The 18,039-nt window shown below is 55.6% G+C and overlaps 1 protein-coding gene across 5 annotated transcripts in view; it reads right to left on the reverse strand.

The window, feature by feature from the left end:
• The window catches only part of GRID2IP (Grid2 interacting protein), a 31,223-nt gene that overhangs the window by 8,109 nt on the left and 5,075 nt on the right, over positions 1 to 18,039 (reverse strand). Inside the window, exons 3-13 of one of the 5 annotated variants that reach the window (XM_090151537.1) lie at positions 17,573 to 17,727; positions 9,739 to 9,993; positions 8,298 to 8,383; positions 8,017 to 8,086; positions 7,109 to 7,203; positions 5,734 to 5,917; positions 3,490 to 3,644; positions 1,807 to 1,908; positions 942 to 1,039; positions 428 to 545; positions 9 to 334 (exon numbers count right to left, since the gene is read on the reverse strand). In XM_090151537.1, the coding sequence (XP_090007663.1) occupies positions 9 to 334; positions 428 to 545; positions 942 to 1,039; positions 1,807 to 1,908; positions 3,490 to 3,644; positions 5,734 to 5,917; positions 7,109 to 7,203; positions 8,017 to 8,086; positions 8,298 to 8,383; positions 9,739 to 9,993; positions 17,573 to 17,727 (1,644 nt within the window). Of the gene's footprint in view, positions 1 to 8; positions 546 to 941; positions 1,043 to 1,806; positions 1,909 to 3,489; positions 3,645 to 5,733; positions 5,918 to 7,108; positions 7,204 to 8,016; positions 8,087 to 8,297; positions 8,384 to 9,738; positions 9,994 to 15,702; positions 15,928 to 17,572; positions 17,728 to 18,039 lie in introns of those variants that run through there. The other 4 variants (XM_090151536.1, XM_090151535.1, XM_090151534.1 and 1 more) reach the window with 4 other exon arrangements.

Genomic DNA, 18,039 nt, shown 5'->3' on the forward strand with positions numbered 1-18,039 from the left:
ACGCTCACCTCCTCGTAGTCATTCTCAGGGGTGAGGAAATCATCCACGATGGTGACACGGTGTCCCAGCTGCTCACTGAGAGCGTCCAGGAAGCGGTCGGTGTCGCGGCTGCGTGGCGGCCTGGAGAAGGTGAAGAGCTTCTTGCGCCGCGACAGCGGGCTGAGCGGGTAGGGCCGGTGCTGGGGGGACGGGGCCGGGCTGCTGTCCAGGCTGACGTAGGGATTGGACTCGGTGCTGCTCGGGGACTGCAGGCTGCTGTGCAGGCGGTAGTAGCACTGCTGGGCGGCCAGCGGGTCGCTTGGCCATGAGACGGGCACCCCTGATCTGCGGGCACCTGCGGGACAGGGCGCTGCCGGGCGGTTCCTGCTGCCGCTGGAGACCCCCCCACGTCTGCCTCTCTCCAGAGCTGAGGGAAATCGGGCGCTACCTGCAGCATGCGCCGGGTCAGGGGCTGGGGTTGATGCGTGGTGCAGGGCAGCATTGCCCACCTTGCTGGAGAAGCTGCCCAGCAGGCGGTTCTCCAGTTCTGCATAGACAGCCGACATCTGGGGGAAAAAGGGCAAAGAGCTGCTGGAATCAAGACCTGGCTTGTGACACACCCAGGGACCTGTGATGTCCCGGGGAGGGGACATCCACCATGGACTCAACCACCCCCATCTCTCACTCTGTAGAGGACTGCACCACCCAGACCTGATGCTCCTTCACCTTTCCCGAAGCTCCCCCACCCAGCAGCCTCCCCCTCGCAGGGTTGCAACAGACCCCCACGTTATTCAAGCTGATTGCCCAGAGAAGAGACAGCAGTGCTGCTATGCTGACACATCCCTCCTGCTCTCCCTTCTATCTGCTTTCCTATGTTTACATGGAAGGGATCTGGTGATGCTCCCTGTGAGAGCAGAGATCCCATGCTCCAGGGCAGTGCTGCCCAAAGGTGGTGCCCGCACCATTTTGGGGTTGGGTGTCTCTGGCAGGGATGTGCCATCGCCAGCCTGCCTCTCTCCAGGGATCAGGCGAACTGGGACCTCCACGGTGTCACTCTGCCCTGCTGGGGAACAGAGACAGAACTGTCAGCAGCCCATCCTGTGCATGCCTCCACAGCCCTGACCCATGAACATTCGTGTGCTCATTTATAAAATGAGAGTATTTTGCATTTCTCTGACCACCCAGCTGGTAGGCTTGGAAGCTTCCTGTGAATCCTCAGCACCTGAGCAGTGCTGTGGTTGTGCTGTGGTTGCAGATGAACCTTGCTCAGCTGGACAGCGATATTAAAGGAAGAGTCATTACCCAGTGCACGCTTAGGAGTTTGCACAACCACAGGAGGACAGAGCTTTCAGACAAAGGGGGATATGTGGGTTTTCCTTTGAAAAGAGGGATAGTTTGAGCCAAGAATGGATTTCATCAATAGCCACAAAATGCTGTTATGATTTTCTCACAGTGGTTTCGCAGATGCTGTTCTGCCTATGAACTCAGTGCTGTCTGACACAGCTCACAGGGAGCTACAGTCTATGCTCCCAGAAGGGGGAACCAGCAGCACTGGGGAGATGCGCATCACCCAAGGGGAGGAATGATTTTGGTTACTGCAAACCCCACGGTCTGCTTACCCTTGCAATTCACTTCTGAGCAATACAGGGGACTGGAAACAGTGTTCAGAATCAGCCCAAGAGGCTTCTTATTGGACCTGCATAACTTTCAGAAATATGGACTTCCAAAGGCTCCATCTTCTCCCACCAACTGTGCCCAGGTCAGGATGTCAACATGGCCCAGAGCACCAGGGCACAGTCTGCATGACCCCAGCCCCACAACACCCACCTGCAGCCCCTCCTTCCTCAGGGCGGTTGGTCCGGAGGCTGCTCCTGCACAAGGATGCCCCTCGCACTGAGCTGCGGTAGCGCTCCTCTGCCTCGGGCTCAGCTGCAGCAGAAAACATAGTGGTGAGACATGCACAGACCCACCGGCCCCCCCTGTGCCCCACTCCTTGTACCAGGGCTGCCCCCAGCCCTTTGGCAACAGCTATGCTCACGGCTTTCCCCATCCACAAGCTGCTGCCAGGAAGTAGAGTGAATTGCAAACGCAGATGCAGAGTAGAGAATTGCAATTGCTCCTTTTCCCAGCAGGATTGGTGTCCAGCTGGTCCAGAGGGGTGCAGCAATAACCACCTGCCCTTGACGGACACAGGGCAGTGGGAGCCGTGCTGAAACATTGCCCAGGAGAACCATTCCGGTGGTGGAATGGCTCAGAGGCTCAGACTCACAGCAGGACGGGGATGCTGGAGCGTCAGTATGACAGGTGTCCCATGGACTGGTGTTCAGGCAGACCAATAGACACAGGCATCAGAGATTGCCACCGAGTTTGGAAGAAGCCAGGAGGAAGAATCACCCCAAATTCATGGATCCCTGGCCATGCTCCCACACATGGACACACATCATGAACCAGAACAAGCAGCACTCACAGACTGCCCCTCGCTGCCAGGGTGGGAGCCAGGGAGCAGCCTGCAGTGGAGGATGAGTCCTGGGGGACACAGTGCCATCCTCCTCTGCCAGGGCTGGGGGAGGCTCACACATTGGCGCTCCTGGCACACAGCTGCCAGCTGCACACACATTAATTTCTTCCCAGATCTTCAGAAGTTCATAAACTCCATTTTTAGGATCTGTGTTCTTGGGAACGTACAGCAGTTAGGTACACTGGGACACAACAAAGCAGTGGTAACTGAGACTGCAAACTGGGTGAGCAAATACCCATTGCCTGTCAGTGCATAGCAGGGGTATTTGCAGCAGGACTGCTCTGCTGTTCCCCCTGTGAGGGGAAAGGCTGTGCTAAAACGATGATGTTGTCCCCAAAGCCTCTCTCCTCACAACACCTCTTTCGTGCCATTTTACTGACACCGAGTCTAAAATAAACATATCAACAAAACACTAATGCCCTAGAGTAGAAGAATTTGGAAGCAATTAAGAAGCTCAGATTCAAAGATTAAAACGTTTCAGCCCAAATTTGCCCTCCCCTTTCCGCTGTCTGAGTGCAAAGCCCATAATCCCACCGAGGCACAGCTGTGTGCTGCTGCAGCAGTAAGGGATGGTGACAGCAGCACATGGCCGCTCCAAGCCAGCACTGTTGGGGTGAGACTTCATCCTGAGTGCTCACTGCAGGTGCTGTGCATGGCTGCAGGCATCCCACAGACTCCACTGCCACCATTGCTCATTCAACTGTTATCTGAACACTGCCCTTCGAGCACCAATTCCTTTTGGAGCTTCCTAACAGCCTGAGAGCTTCTGGCACCCTTTGCTCCCAGACCTCTGCAACCGAACCACTGCCACATTTGCTTTCAATGCAATTGCCCTTCCAAAACTATACAAACAAGGAAAAGAAGTAACCTTCAGCCCAACATTCACAGAGGAAACCCTTGTTATTAGCAGGAGCTGGAGCACAGCAGCAGCTGCACTGAGCAGCACACACTCCCTGGGCACATCCTTGCTGGAGCTGGAGCTTTCCTCTCACCTGCCAAGGACTTGTAACCAAGAAACCTGGCAATCTTTTGCTGGCAGTGCTCCTGCTCTTCGTACGTCAGCAGCTGGTAGATAAACTGCCAAATGACTTGCTTGGCTGGTGTGTCCAGCACCGGGTACACATCCACAATAAGAGTGTCAATGTTCCTGCAAAATGGGAGAGAGAGGGCTGGGCAGTGAGTGCATCCTGAGCTGCACAGCCCCAGCACACAGCTTTGCACCTCCCGATCTGCCTGCAGCTCAGCTGCTGGGATTGCCTCATCATTGGTGCAAGCAGCCCAGGTCATCTACAAGCAGAGTTGTGGGCAAGGAACAGATCCTGGTGGGAGAGATGTGGGGGAGTGGGGATGTGCAAGTGGGGCTGATAGGGACAGCAATCTGCAGGGTCTGGCAGCACCTGGCAGCCAGACCATAAAGTCTGCTGTGGGAAGCTGTGTGTGTATGGGGCAGCATGGATGGGTTGTCTGGCTGGATAGGTGGATGGATGGATGGATGGATGGATGGATGGATGGATGGATGGATGGATGGATGGATGGACGGATGGATGGGTGGATGAGCACCAGGACATAGAGGTGCTCTGGTAAGGCCTGAGGTGTGGACAGCTGGGATGAGGGCTGTGTACTATGCTGTGTGGGGTGAAGGTGGTACAGGGCCTGCTCAGGATAATGGGGCTGAGTGCCCGATGTGGTGAGGAGGGTGAAACACCCAGGGAAAGAAGGCTGTCCCAGAGGGACTGGTCTCTAAGAGCTGGGTCTCAGCTGAGCAAGGCTGGGCCACAGCTAAGGTCAGGATGTTTTTCTACTGAGAAACTCACACAGAAAGCAGTGGTTAAAGTTCACTGCAACTGTTGCAGCCTTAATATAGAAGCAATAGCAAGAATTCCATATAGAAAATTTTGTATTCAGGACTTTGCATGTAGGAACAAATCTGTTGTCTTGATCAGTGAACTCCCTCAGGTGTGTGAGGAAGAACTGAAGGATGACAGTGATTATCTGCTAAGCTGCTCTCTATGTGTGGGTATTCTGCCTTTTCTGTGATGCCAGACAAAGCACCACCATCCTGACTCCCTTCTGTGCTCACTGCTGGGCAGTGCTGCTATTTGCAAGCAGCAGAAATGTCATGTTGGGGATTTCACCTGCCCTTACCAGAGCAGGTACAGGTCACAGCTGGGGCAGGCACACTATTAGGTGATGGACTGGGGCAGCTACGGGCAAGATGATTTGGTTTAGGGTAGCTGAGCAATTTGTTCTGAGTGCTCAGATTCCATCCAGGTGCTTCCAAGCACAAAACCCCCTGGGCTGGGTCTTATTTTCCATCTGCAGGTGCCAGAGGCTGCAACCATGCAGAGGGGAATCCTGAAGGAGCAGAGCAGTCTCAGGGGGGCTCTAAGCAATGATTTCTGCTTTATCCCCGCAGTGTGCTGACTGCTGGTCCCCAGTGGGTTCATTCAGCTGGTGCTGGGGGATTCCAGCAGCTCAACTCAGCACCTGCAGCTCTGGGTACAACTATGGTCACACCAGGTTGGTGCAGCCCCAGCAATGCTCCTTGGGAGCTTATTGCTGCCAGTGACCTAAATACAGAGGGGTTTGTTGCATTTCATTGCAAAACAGGATTGAGATCCTTATCTGTCTGTATGGAAACAAAGTGCTACATGAAAGCATCAGGACCTGCCTGGCTCTGAGCAGCGCATCCCCAGAGCAGGTGCTGAGCAGCTGTGGGAAGGGGCATTGAATATCTCCCAGTGCCCCGAGAGATGGTACGTCCCTGCTGGAAGGCTGAAGATGAAGGGCAGAGAGCAAGGTTGCTATGACACATCCTGAGGCTGGGTTTCAGCTGGGTACAGCTGTGGGATCAGGACTCTGCAGCTGTTCTGCTGCCAAGAAATGCTGAGAAGAGCAAGGAGTTGGGAATGGAGCCCGGTGAGATCAGAGAGGTGGAACAGAACCTACAGCCATCGTGGGGACTGCCAGGCAGCAAGAGAGCCTGTGCTGCAGGGGATGAGGTCACCGTATGGCAGGGGGACAGGAGGTGACCGTGCTGCCCTGTCCGCGGGCAGGACACCTGGTGAGGGATGGGTTCCTGCTCAGCTCTTACCCTGAGAAAAACGCACAGCTGGAGAGAGCAGACAGCAGAGCCCGTCTCTGAGCCTGCGGGCTGAGGGCTGTGCTGCTGCAGGACTGTCCCTGCTGTGGCCATCGCTACCGGCGCTAAGGGAACGGCACCGCTAAGAAGTTACCGATGTTGGAAGAAGCTCTCCAGCGCTTTGCAGATGGTATAGCGCTCGGGTGGGGTGAGCAGGTGCTCCAGCTGCTGGTTGAAGGTCCTCCCTTGAATCTTGATGCTAGAGGGGAGGATCTCTGCCACCCACTGCAGGGAGGTGAGCGCAGAGGAGCTGGTCGGGGAGTCGGCAGAGTCAGAGTCTGCAAGGCGCAGGCAGAGAGAAAAGAGAATTCAACAGGCAGAGGGGTTGGCTGAGGTCACAGCCCATCCTCTGGACAGGGCAGGAGGACACTGGGGCTGCTGTGTGCCCCCGGGAGCCTGGAAACCAAGCAGAGAGCAGAGCCGTGACCTGCATATGGGGGTCCTGCACTGCCCTGCCTGCACTGAGCTGCCTCCGAGCATGGCATACAGTCTGCTTGGCCTTGTCGGGGTCTCTCAAGCCAATACCTGTGTTCCCAATCCCTGCCTGAGGCTCAGACTGCTCACATCTGCTGCACCTCTGTTCTGCAGCTGAAATCCCTCCAATGTGGAGCACAGGCATCTCAGCTCCACTGAAACACAAATCATGGTGTTCCGGTGCAGGGGTGGCTACCCCAGGAAAAAAAAATGACAGATTTTGGCCTCTGGGAAGCAGCGTGATGACAGGAATGGTACTGACACAGGGCCGCTCACTGTGTCACCTTGTCTTGGCTTCTTTCATGGGGCTTTGAGTGCCACTGCTGTGCACTGATGAGCACTGAGGCTCCTGCTGTTGTTTCTAGGGCACATGCAAACGAGTGGGTAGCACAGGGCTGCCAACGTGAGGCTTGGGGGAGCCCTCACCGCTCCAGAGGGACAATCCAGTCACCAGTTCCCAGTCCTATGCATCACGCAACAGCACCACAATTACACACTGCCCCTCTCCCTGCATTGGGAACGCGGCACTGTGAGTTCTGCAGGACCGTGTTCCTGCACCTCACTGCAATCACTGACACAACGCACCGCCTGCTCCCTCCGGCTCGCTCCCAGCAGCAAGCTGAATTATTCATGTCAGCAGTTCTGCACAGCACAGTCCACACACAGCCGTGATAGCTGCACAGCGAATATGGATGCACGGGATTGGATTACTCCAGTCAAGTACGCAGCACAGACTGCATGTGAAGGACACTGGAAAGGGCTGTCAAGGACGATCACACAGTGCAATGAGCTGCTGGGCAGCGGCCAAGCCCAGGATTCAGCCTGACCACAGAAAGCCGAGGAGCAGCCTTGCAGGCAGTGGGGAGCAGCATCCAGTGCCATCAGTGCCCTGAGCCCACGGGTGTTGGCAGCTCCCCCCACGGGCACAGGGAGTTTAGGAACTCCTGAATTTGGGGTTCCTGACCCTCAGGGCACCCCCTCTGCTGCACACTTACCGCTGGAGAAATTGACGATGCCCTCTTCCACCACCAAGGTGGGCATCGCCCCGCTGCCCTGCAGCATCGACACCACCTTATCATGAGAGCAGTTCCTGCAGAGCACAAAGATCTGAGTCAGGGCCACCCCATTCCTTGCAGACAGATAGCCCCTACCGTGCCCTGGCTGCACCTCCCTGGCTCTCTTCTTGCTGGATCTCAGCTGTGCTGTCCGGGGATCACACTGCATCACCACATCCACAGTGAGCAATTGGCATGGAGTGTGCATCCACAGTAAGCAATGGGTGTGGGGTGTGCATCCACAGCCCCAGCAGGTGAACTTCACATGTAGGCCATAGCACTGGGGGACTCTGCCTGTCCTAACTCTGCATGGAGAGGATGCGAAGTGGATGGGAAATACATCCCTGGGAAGGGCACGGGTTGACCCGGAGCACTGCCACTGCAATGTAGGCTCAGAGAACAGCCTCTGGGTGGGTATGCTCTGTTCTGGAGCTGCTGCATCAGCCAACAGTTTGCTGGATCAGCTGAAATGTGAGAGCCTGAGCACTGTCAGCAGCAGCATCAGATGTTTAACCTTTAAATATTCATCACACTCTCTTATCGTGTAGCCCATCCTAACCCTTTGCTCTTGCTTCTCTTTGCAGAAAGCCCAACCTGGTGAAATACAGGCTGCTGCCACAGCACCAGTGATGTAAAAGGACAAGCAAGGCTGGGCTGAAATACTCCTCTGATACTCAGTTTTCATGAAAGAATATTACAGGAGGCGTCTCTATGGGGTGACATCCCTCCCATCCCACAGCAGATAGCTCTGAAGGATGCTCATCTCTGGCTCCTATTCTGTGAGGGTGTGTAATGAACATCACTGCGCCCATTCCCACAACAGCACACTCCTTCCAGGAGCCACTTACCTCATGTCCAGGCCGTTAAGAAATAGGATTCGGTCTCCAGGTTTGAGTGCAGCCTTCTCAGCCGGACTCCCTGCAGGCAGAGGGAAAGAGTGGGGCTGCAGCTGCTGCCCCTGGGCTGAGGTCTCTCTCATCCCTTCTGTGCCTTCTGTGCCCAAGGGCAGGGACCCTGCAGCCTTGTAAAGCTCCTTTGCTATTTTCTAGCAAGCAACAAACACTTAGCACTTCTGTTTCAGGCCATATAGCTGGGTTGGTCTGAGCCTGGTGGCCAGCAGGATTCTTACCTGGCAGAACGGATTCAATCCACACTGGTGCATGTCCGCGCAGTGTGAAGCCAAAGCTTTTGTTGCCTTTATAAACTCGCACTGTCCTGCAGGTAGAAAATCAAATGTGACATCAGAACACAACAAACGTTGGGCTCTTGTTTCCTTCCCCAGCCCCACTGGCGCCCCTCTGTCTGGGTACCTCCTGCACTGCTCACTGAGTCCCTTTGGTGCCTTCCAAAGGGACACCCCTTGCTGACCCCTGGGACAAGGACAGCGTGCTGCCACTGTGGCCACTGAGCAGATGGGGTCTCTGCTGGGACCTTTAGATCCAGTTACGGCTTTTGCAAATTAAAGCTGAATGTATATTAATATGAAGGCTGCAGCACAGGGGAGGCGGGGACGCTGGAAATGGGAGCTGGAGGAACAGAGCCTGTGAGCATTGATTGATACTCTATTAATTACTGCATTCATAAAAACACAGCCCAGGGCTCCAAATCAAATATGTTTTTAAAGTGAAGCATGGGTTATAATACATTACATAGAATAAGAGAGACTGGGGGGCAAAGAGCCCAAAGACTGATGAGAAAAAGTGAAATTCAGTGAGAAAATGTTGGAAAGAGCATCAGGAAATCCTCCCACTGAGAGCTTCCTGGGGAAGGTGACAGCACTGAGACCATTCACAACTAGGAAACTACTATAGGGACCAGCTTTACACTGGCAGGGAGAAAGCTGGAACTGAATTTTGGAAGTGTCACAGCAACAAATTTTCCTCATGCGGAGGTGTGCTGTGGCCAAACACCCTGAGGGTAACAGATGGAGGCAGGGGAATGACTCGGAGCAACCACAGTGGCACAGGGCCTCCCCAGGAGCAGTCCCTGCCCCCCAACAGACCCTGTCCCGCTCTGCTTCTCTGTGAGATGGGGCTGGGAGCACAGCAGCAGTCAGCGCCAGCGCAGCAGGGCAGCTCCATGCTATGAGCTGCAGGGGTCTGGCCATCTGGGCAGCGGGAAGTGGGTTAATCCCCTGCGCAGCCACGTCCTGCCTTCCTCCTGCTGCTGCTGCCTGGCACCCAGACACCGCTGGGGCAGGGCAGGGGGACATGCACAGCCTGCTTGTGCTTGGCAGTGCTTGCCATCGGAGTGGCCAAGCATCCTGCATCCCAGCCGACGTGGCCAGGCATCCTGCAACCCACCCAGCATGCCACCATCCTTTCAAGCCTCTGAGAGCCAGCTCACCTCCACACACAGCTTTGCAGCAGCAAGGGGATAGAAAAGGTGACCTGGATCAGAGACATGGAGTGCAAACTTGCCCACCCTTCAAGCAGGAAGAGTCTGTGCTCAGCCTCCTCTCAGGAGGATTTCACCCATCCTCTGCACAGAAGACATCCCCATTCCCAGCATCTCCCCCATGCTGCCATCCACACCAAACACACCCAGGCAGCACTCAGGAGCCGTGTTACCTGCGGGCAGCCCCCGAGGCCACATTGCTGGTGATGAGCGAGGTGGTTTTCCGCAGGCTCTTGCTGAGCTCCTCATGGCTGCGGGGCACAGAGCTGGCGCGGGTGGACACGAGCAGCCGCTCCTGGTGGTCCTCGCTCCGGCTGCGCCGCAGGCGGTTGCTGTGCTGTTCACTCTTGGAGCGGCACAGCTTGCTGATCAGGCTCTGTGACACCACCTCATCAAAGCGCTGCCGGTGTTTTTTGGGGATGAAAATCCTGGAAAAAGGGCAAAGAGAGCAGAGAGTGAGGATGTGACTGAGGGGATGATAGCACAGCGCTCTGCATCCAGCAGTGGCCGGAAAGGGAGAACTCCAGTCCCCTGTGTGCCCTCAGCCTCAGCACTGCCTGTGAGCACCAGGAACATGGGATGCCAAGAATACAGGGACATGGGGGCACCATGAATGCTGGCTACATCTCCTGCCCATCTCCATGCACAGCTCCATGGGGTGAGGAGGTCAGAGCTCTCTGCAGCACAACGTTATGCAGAGACCAATCACAATAGCTCCATTCCTCCTTGACGCCCCTTTCCCAGACCCCTATTAGCTACTAGTCCTGGTGGGTCAATGGCAAGGTGCAGCTCAAGCCTTGCATGAATTGTTTTTCACCCAATTATGGCCCAGCAGCCAGCTCTACAGAGAAGACCTCTCTCTGCCTTTGTCCCTGTTACAGACTGCTCCCAAGGACCCTGGCAGACCCACACACACTGCAGGACCCCAGTGAGGTGCTCAGTGTCCCTGCACAGCCCTCCCTGCCCATGTCCCCCCTGCCCATCCCCGCAGCACTTGTCTGGGGTGTCGCACACCTCCCGCACTGCAACACATGGATATCTTTTCTTTCCTCTCTTTTTTCCTTTTCCCATCACAGCTGTGAAACACTGACACCCCATTTATCTCCTCCCACCTTTTCTATTTGCACATTTAGGGGCTTCTGGAGGAGCTGTTATCTCCTGATGTTTCTATAGCAACTCTCACTGTTGCACCCAAGCTGCATTTCACTGCTGCAGCTGTGCCCGCCCCACATGCAGCACCGCTGGCATCGCTCTTTACTGCACACACCTCATCCCAAGGACATGCTCTCTACGTTGGCAGGGAGCAAGGATGTGGTCTCACCACCCTGCACCTCAGGACTGCATCTTGTGGGGTGGCTTTGACCCACAGCAGGATGCAGACAGCATCTGAAGAGATCTGGGCTGGGGGTGCTGGGGGGTCCTCAACCCTGGGGCATTTTCTCTAAAGGAATCTGAAAGCTAGGATGGAGCTGGAGGAGGAGCACAGATCCCGAACCTCTGAGACCAGGACACAGCTGTTTGCACCTAGGGAAAGGTTGAGCCCAATGGCACAGCCCGTGCCATCCTGCTGGGCTGGAGCAGGCAGAGCTCACCTGGTCCCAAGGCCGACAGATGTTCACACGTACTGCCAGGTGATAATTTAAAATTAGTGAACACACCAGCACGATTCACAGCCAATTTGTGATGAGGCAACAATGAGAAATGCAGTGAGAAATGAGCGCAATGCTGCTAATAAGCAACTCCTCAGCTGCAGGCAGGCAGCAGTGGCTGGGGCCAGGCTGAGCCCCACTCCCCTCCCAAGGGCAGAGATGCTCTACTCTCATTTCAGCTGGACGAATGAGATCGGTCCCACAGCTTCCCGCAGGGCTGCCCCACTTTGCGGGGATGGTTCCTTTGCCTGTGGGCTGGTAGAAAGGAGAACGGAGCAGCAACACACCACGAGCTCAAAGCAGGCCCAGAGACACCTTTTTTTATGGACTGACTCAGTGCTAGTGGTGAAACTTGGTGCTATCAGGGAAAGGAGCTTAATGATAGTAATAATAATCCTAATAAGTGCAGAAAAGGTTTTCTTCTTCCAAAAACCTTTGCAGAGTATCCTTAGGATAGGCACAGCACTTCTCAGAGACCTGCAGGGAGGTGTTTTAGAGCTTCAGTGGCATGCAATGTGGTGAGTGCTCAGATCTGTCCTTAACAAGTGACCCACCATCCAGGCACAACATGGGTGGTGTTGGCTGATGTGACACCAGCACTGACCTGACTTCCTCCTTCTCTTCCTCCTGTGCTCTGTCAGCACCGCCCGCATTCCCTGTTGGAGTGCAGATGGGTGAGGTGCTCCCAGCCCTGGGCACGGTGACTCTGCCAGCACCCAGCCCTGCAGAGTACTGCCAGCCCTTCTCTGTCATACCAGGACACCTTCATCAGAACTAAGTCTGAATCAATACAAATCGAGGGCATTTTCCAGGCCAGGAGATGTCCCCAAGGGCCACGTGCTCCCACAGGGCCAGGAAACGCGGCCGGCAGAGCCTGCCCTGCCTGTCCCCAGCTGCTCCGATGTTCACTTGGGCACAGCGTGCTTGGCACAGCTCAGCCTTTGTCCGTCTCATTCCTTAAAGCCCACAGAGAGCTCATTTGCAGCTTATTTCCTAATGGATATTCCCACTGCACCTGTGAGGGACTCCGTCCTGCCCCGCAGCCCAGTGCCCACCCCACAACCCAGGCAGTGCCTCCCAGGAGCTGTGGTGGGTGCTGAGCCCTGCGCCAAGCTCTGCAGCACGCACAGCTCGGTGCCCTCACCGCAGGCACCGTCCAATTTCAGCACCCAGCCACAAGCACTGCACCCCACAGCACCCCAACTCATCTGTGTGTTGTGTGCACAGAGCCAAAGCAGACCCCGATGAGCAATTCCCAGCCCCCAGCCCCAGTGTTCCTTTGAGCTTCGCCCCACGTTGCCCGGCTCCTCGCGCCCCTGGCAGCGGGGTCCCCTCGCATGGCCGTGCATCACGGGGACACCGCAGGAGCACGAGCCCCACACGGTGCACCCACCCTCAGTCACAGCACAGAGTGCAGACGTACCGAAAATGCCGAGAGAAGCTCCGGTCCTTCCCCATTTGTCCAAGGTGCAGCGGGAACAAAAGGAGACGCTTCAGCTCCGCATGCAGCTGAGGCTCAGCCCCGGCTCACGCCCACGACGCCGGCTCCAGCCCCGCACGGTGCCAGCGGGCACTGCCCCGGCACCCGCCGTGCACGCAGAGAGCGGACAGATGGGCACAGCCCTGTGCCTGCTTCTCGCCCCGCGCTGTGCCCAATGCTGGTTTCACTCTGCCTTCTCCCCAGTGCCAGCGCTGCCCCAAAACTCGGCTCTGAAGCCTTTTTGCTTTCCCTAACCCTGCGGTCTGTGTGATTTCTAGCTGGATCTCTCTGGGAAGGACGCTGCACAGAAAGGAGGGCACAGCTCCGCGCCGAACTCCGGAGGGATGCCTCGCTGGTGCTAATTAGTTGACTTCTAAGTGCTTCTGTTTAAATTACATGCTGCCGTAATGGGTGAGAAACCTTAAAGGCAAGCAGTGATTGCGCGGGTTCAGCGCTGCTTGCACATCACACCCGCTGGACCCATCCCTGCAGCATGGGGCCCGGCGGCAGCACCAGGACCCGAACCTCAGCTCTCCTGCAGATGTAGAGCACTGTGGAGCACTGCTTCCCCCTGGGGTGCCACAGCCACGCTTGGAAGCAAGGATAGAAGATAAAACCCTCTATTTTAAATGCCACCGTCTTGAAACATGGTGTTTGATACAGAGGATGTGAGGCTTTTGGAGCTGAAGAAACGAGAGAATCTCCAGGCAGCAAAGGAGAAAAAAATGAAAAATGTATGGCTTTGCCTCAAAACAGCTATCAAAGAGCAGACCTTGACTGCATCCCTAGTGCAAAAGCATATCCCAGGGTGGATGAAAACACTGAGCAACATTGGGATTATGTCTAAACTGTGCAATAAAAATGGCTCGCAGGCCAGAAAACACCTCTGTCCCAAGAGCAAGCTGCAGTGCCCAATGTCACATGGTTCTGAGACAGAAAACTTCACCCATCCAACAGGAGTTATGGCATCGCACCGATCTCAGAGCTCACCTACTTCTCCCCCACCCCACATATCTCTCCCAATATCTCCATAGTGCTCAGTGCTGTGACACCGGGACAGCCGGGTCACCCCACACCCTGCAGCGCACACACAGCTGAGGGATGGCTGTGGCTGCCCCCGAGCACAGAGCGGTGCATTCCCACCATGGATTTTCTGTGCACACAGGACTGCCTTCCCAGCCCTGCAGCCGATGGTCGATAATCGCTCACTGGGCCGCAGATGTGCCCACAGAGCTCATTAGAGGGAATGGGGTCCTTCCTCACCACAGAGCCACACAGCCCCTCCCAGCCGGGTCCACCCCAGGCACTGCTGATGATTGCTGTGTACTTCAGCCTAGGAACACCAGCACAAAACATTTTCTGTGATCTGTTTGAGATCCCAAGCACATCTCAGGTCACAGAACCGCTTTACAAAACTGAAGTTGCACGTTGGTGGTGGTGTGAATGCAGGGAACGCATTACAGCAGCAGCTTGATTTGTCAAAGCAAATTAGTCCCTTAACAGGAGATTCTGCACCATGGCCTTTTGGCCCAGTTGAACCTGACTGCAACCAACAGAACTCCGCTCCCAAGTGGTGCCCCACTGGTGGCACATTTTCTCCCTAACTCCTGTTTGGGCCATAGGACACGTGTCCAGCTATCAGATTAGGGATTTTTTAAAACGGAAGCAGCCGAGAGCCGCCTCCTCTCCTTCAATCACCTCCTGCTGCCCACTTTGTGGCAGTTCTGCCCTGCAGAGCAGCTCAGCACTGCTGCACCATGCACCAGTGGTGCCCCAGCCCCAACCAGAGCAAGAGCTGTCCGTGAGGGCATGCAGTCCTGGGGAGGGGGCAGACATGGCAGCAGCACAGTGCATCCTGTAAAAACCCTGATGGATAAAATGAAATTTCTCATCCAGAGGTGGCCACAGATGGCTGCAGCATTTTAATACGGGGAGAAGCCGAGTGATGTTATTGCTGTGAAAAACAAGCTGGGACAAATAGATTGTCTTGGGAGCGTTATTAAAGTGAGCTCAGTGGAATTTCTCTGAGATGAGAGAACTCCCAGCGGGCAGCAGCGTTGTCTGTGTTGGGGATCAAAGGGGTTGCAGGCAGAACTGCAGCACTGAGAGTGACTGGTGCCCCCCCAGCAGGGGTTGGGAAGGAACAAACTGCATCGCTGTGCTCTCCTTGCAACAAAGCAAAGTAGAAGGACTTACAGGAGCCCCACGGCACGCAGCAGCCTGAACAACTCGATGGGTTCCTGCACCTGGGGTGTGCACCAGCATATGGGCACATCCCGCTGATCGCATCCAGGTTAATGGGGCTGTGCCTGTGCACAGGGCATTGGAGCTGGAGTGGCATGCACAACTTTTAGAACACTGAAGGTCAATGGGGGGAGTGGAAATCTGTGCTCAGAGCTCCACAGTTCTGTTGTCCATCTGTTTGAAACATGTTTCAAACCTCAGTGCCACTGCTGTGAGCTGAAAACAACACTGACATGGACACTGGGACACTGCTGGCGTGGGAGGAAAGGCACAGGGCACAGCAGACAGCAAGGGGAACATGGTGTTCTGCGAGCTTCTAACCTCTGAAATACAGCAAGGACCCTGCCTGCATCACTTGGCTCCGAGTCAACAACCCTGGCACTGCAAGGTGCCTGGAGCAGAGTCGGAGCAATTCTCTGCCTGAGCTGGAGACATCCCAGGAAGAAGAGCTGAACCCCAGGACCCACAGCTGCCCCCAACATCCCATGTGAGGCAGACATGAGGAGAAGAGAAATGAACCCCTGGGTCACAGCTGGGCTCTGGTGCCCACAGGTGACAGAGGGGCACAAAGTGAGAAGAGATCTCCCTCCCCCCCACTCTACTGAGCCTCTGGCATTGGCAGCTCCGATGCACTACGGCTGCTAAGAGTTGATTAACTTTTCACATATCTCCTTTTTGCAGTGCTAGATCCCGGAATTAAGCAGCTTTCCAACCGTTCCCCTCCCAGCCCCCTCAGATCCCAGGAAGGGTCCGTTGTTACTCACCCGAGGCAGCTCATCTTCCCCCTGCACCGCTGGTGTTCATCATTCCTGGGCAGAACTACAATTGTGCACTTTTACTACAGCCACCAACCATATGGGCAGGGGATCTGTGCACAGGGAGGACCCGACGCAGCACGTGCATTATCCCTGCTATCCACAACCCAAAGGATGAAGAAAATGTCAGCAAATTAAAATCTGCGGGAGCTTAATTCTGGGCAAATGGGATGAAATCCATTTGAGCTGAAGAGGGAAAAAAAAAAAAAAAAAAAAAGCAACTCGAAAAAGCTCAGCCTGAGGACAGCGGGAGGAGGAGCGCTGCCTGCAGCCCCAGGTCCCAGCGTTGTGCTGAGCCTGGGGGTCTTGGGTTACACTGCACAGCAGCACGGAGCTGGGCAGGGGGATGCGCGGGGAAGGAGGAGAGTGGCAGCCAGGTCCCAAAATAAACACGGCGCTGCAGAAGAGATCCAATCAGACCAGCACCAGGGATGTGCTGGCTGCTTAGCTCTGCACGGCCACACAGTCATCCCCCGTGGTCACTGTCACTGCTCCACCGTGCACCCTGATGCAGGGCTCAGCCGGTCTGCTGGAACCCAGGGCTGGTGGCATGGGGAGCACTGGGAACCCCCAGCATCCCTGACATCACCCCCCAACATCCTCCCTTCCTGCCCATGGCACTGCTCTCACCTGCCCCATGCTATGGGAAGAGTTGGTCTCACTGTTCCCCCACCTGCTTCATAGGGCCGTGGGCTTGCACAGCCATGGGGGTCTGGGGCAGCGCTGCCATGGGGCTGAGCCCTGAGCCCTGTGGAAATAACCCAAATACGTTCTCAGCATCCTACACATCCAGCACACACAGGAGCTTCTCAGCACCTTTGGGTGAGTTATTAAAAGCACTAAAAGCTCTTGCTCAGCAGCAAACCTGCTTGATGCTGGACTCCAGGGTAAAGCAGCTCATGTTCTGCACAAACAGCAAACACAAAACTGCATGCAGCTCCCACCAGTACATCCTCAACTGGGAAACCTTGTTTCCAAAGCAACTTTTTTTTCCTTCAATTCATTTCATTAAGATTAGGCAGTAAATCTTTTCCCTAAGCTAAATATTTCATTTTCATTAAACTGAGATGAGCTGCCCGATTCACCATGCATCCTGCCCCAGCCCCAGTGCCAACCTCACACACAGCACGGGGGGAAAAGCACCTCAGGATGGGGACAGCAGCACCACTGCTGGGATGGGGATGCCCCAGGGAAAGCATGCCCATGGCAGAGGGGCTCGGGTCCAGAGGGAAATGGACAAAGCAGTCCCTTCTGTGGAGAAAACAAAAAACTGTATAATTTTCCAGGTGGTGGTTCCTGGTGCCCCTCTGTGGGTACCTCAGTGGGGTCTGATCTAGAGGTGCCAGGGGTTCCTGGTTTCAGAGGGCACCCACCCTCCCACTTCAGGACTCAAGAGCATGGCAGATACCCTGGCACAGGGATGTTGTTATGGTAACAGTAATATCTTGCAATTCCACTGATTAAAGCAGGAATTGGAAAGCCAGACCCAGAGTGCAGCCAGATGGAGACCTGATTCCCTAATGGCCACTGTCTCAGCCTGGCTGTAATCCCCACCACGTGCCCGCGTGCTGTCCCTGGCCCTATCTCCATCACTGAACACAACAAGAGCAGCACAGCAGTGCAGTCGCATGCTCAGGTCCCCATAACACAGACACTCTGCCAAGGCACAAGAGGTGCTGGGGACCATGGGGACCCCCAGCAGAGCAGTACCACGGCAGCCCAGGATGTGGGAGCTGGCCCCCAGCCCTGCGCAGAGCCCCCTGTCTCCACAGCCCTGCCAGGCAGGCTGACAGCATGGGTGATGTCAGCCAGGCAGTACCTGATGCTGTCGATGAGGTGCTGGTGGGACTCCTGGGTGAGCAGCATGCACAGGGCACAGGCCAAGCACTCCACCCTCCGCTCGGCTGCGTAGTGCTTCAGCGCGGCGAACACCTGCTCCTTGAGCTGGGGCTGGTCCCCCAGGATGGCATCCACCTGCAGCACAGAACAAAGGGGCACTGAGAGGGGACAAGTGTGAGTACAGGGTACAAATCAGATCTGACTAGGAGCAGCATCCGGGCAAGCAACGGGAAGGGAAGCAGTGTGGCAAGGAAAGTGAAATTTTTGTCACTTGGCATCTCATGCACATCCCCAATTCCATTGCACTGCATGCCGTAAGCACTGCACAAGGGACGCTAGCATGATAAGCCCACAGGGTCACCAGGGCCACTAGGAAAGTGGCCACAGGAACTGTCCCCCTGCCATGGATGCTGGGTGCCACCAGCTTGGTGACAGCCACCACGTGCT

The sequence above is a fragment of the Phasianus colchicus genome, chromosome 16, assembly GCF_987193195.1.
Source record: "Phasianus colchicus chromosome 16, bPhaCol1.hap1.1, whole genome shotgun sequence".
Taxonomy (NCBI): domain Eukaryota; kingdom Metazoa; phylum Chordata; class Aves; order Galliformes; family Phasianidae; genus Phasianus; species Phasianus colchicus.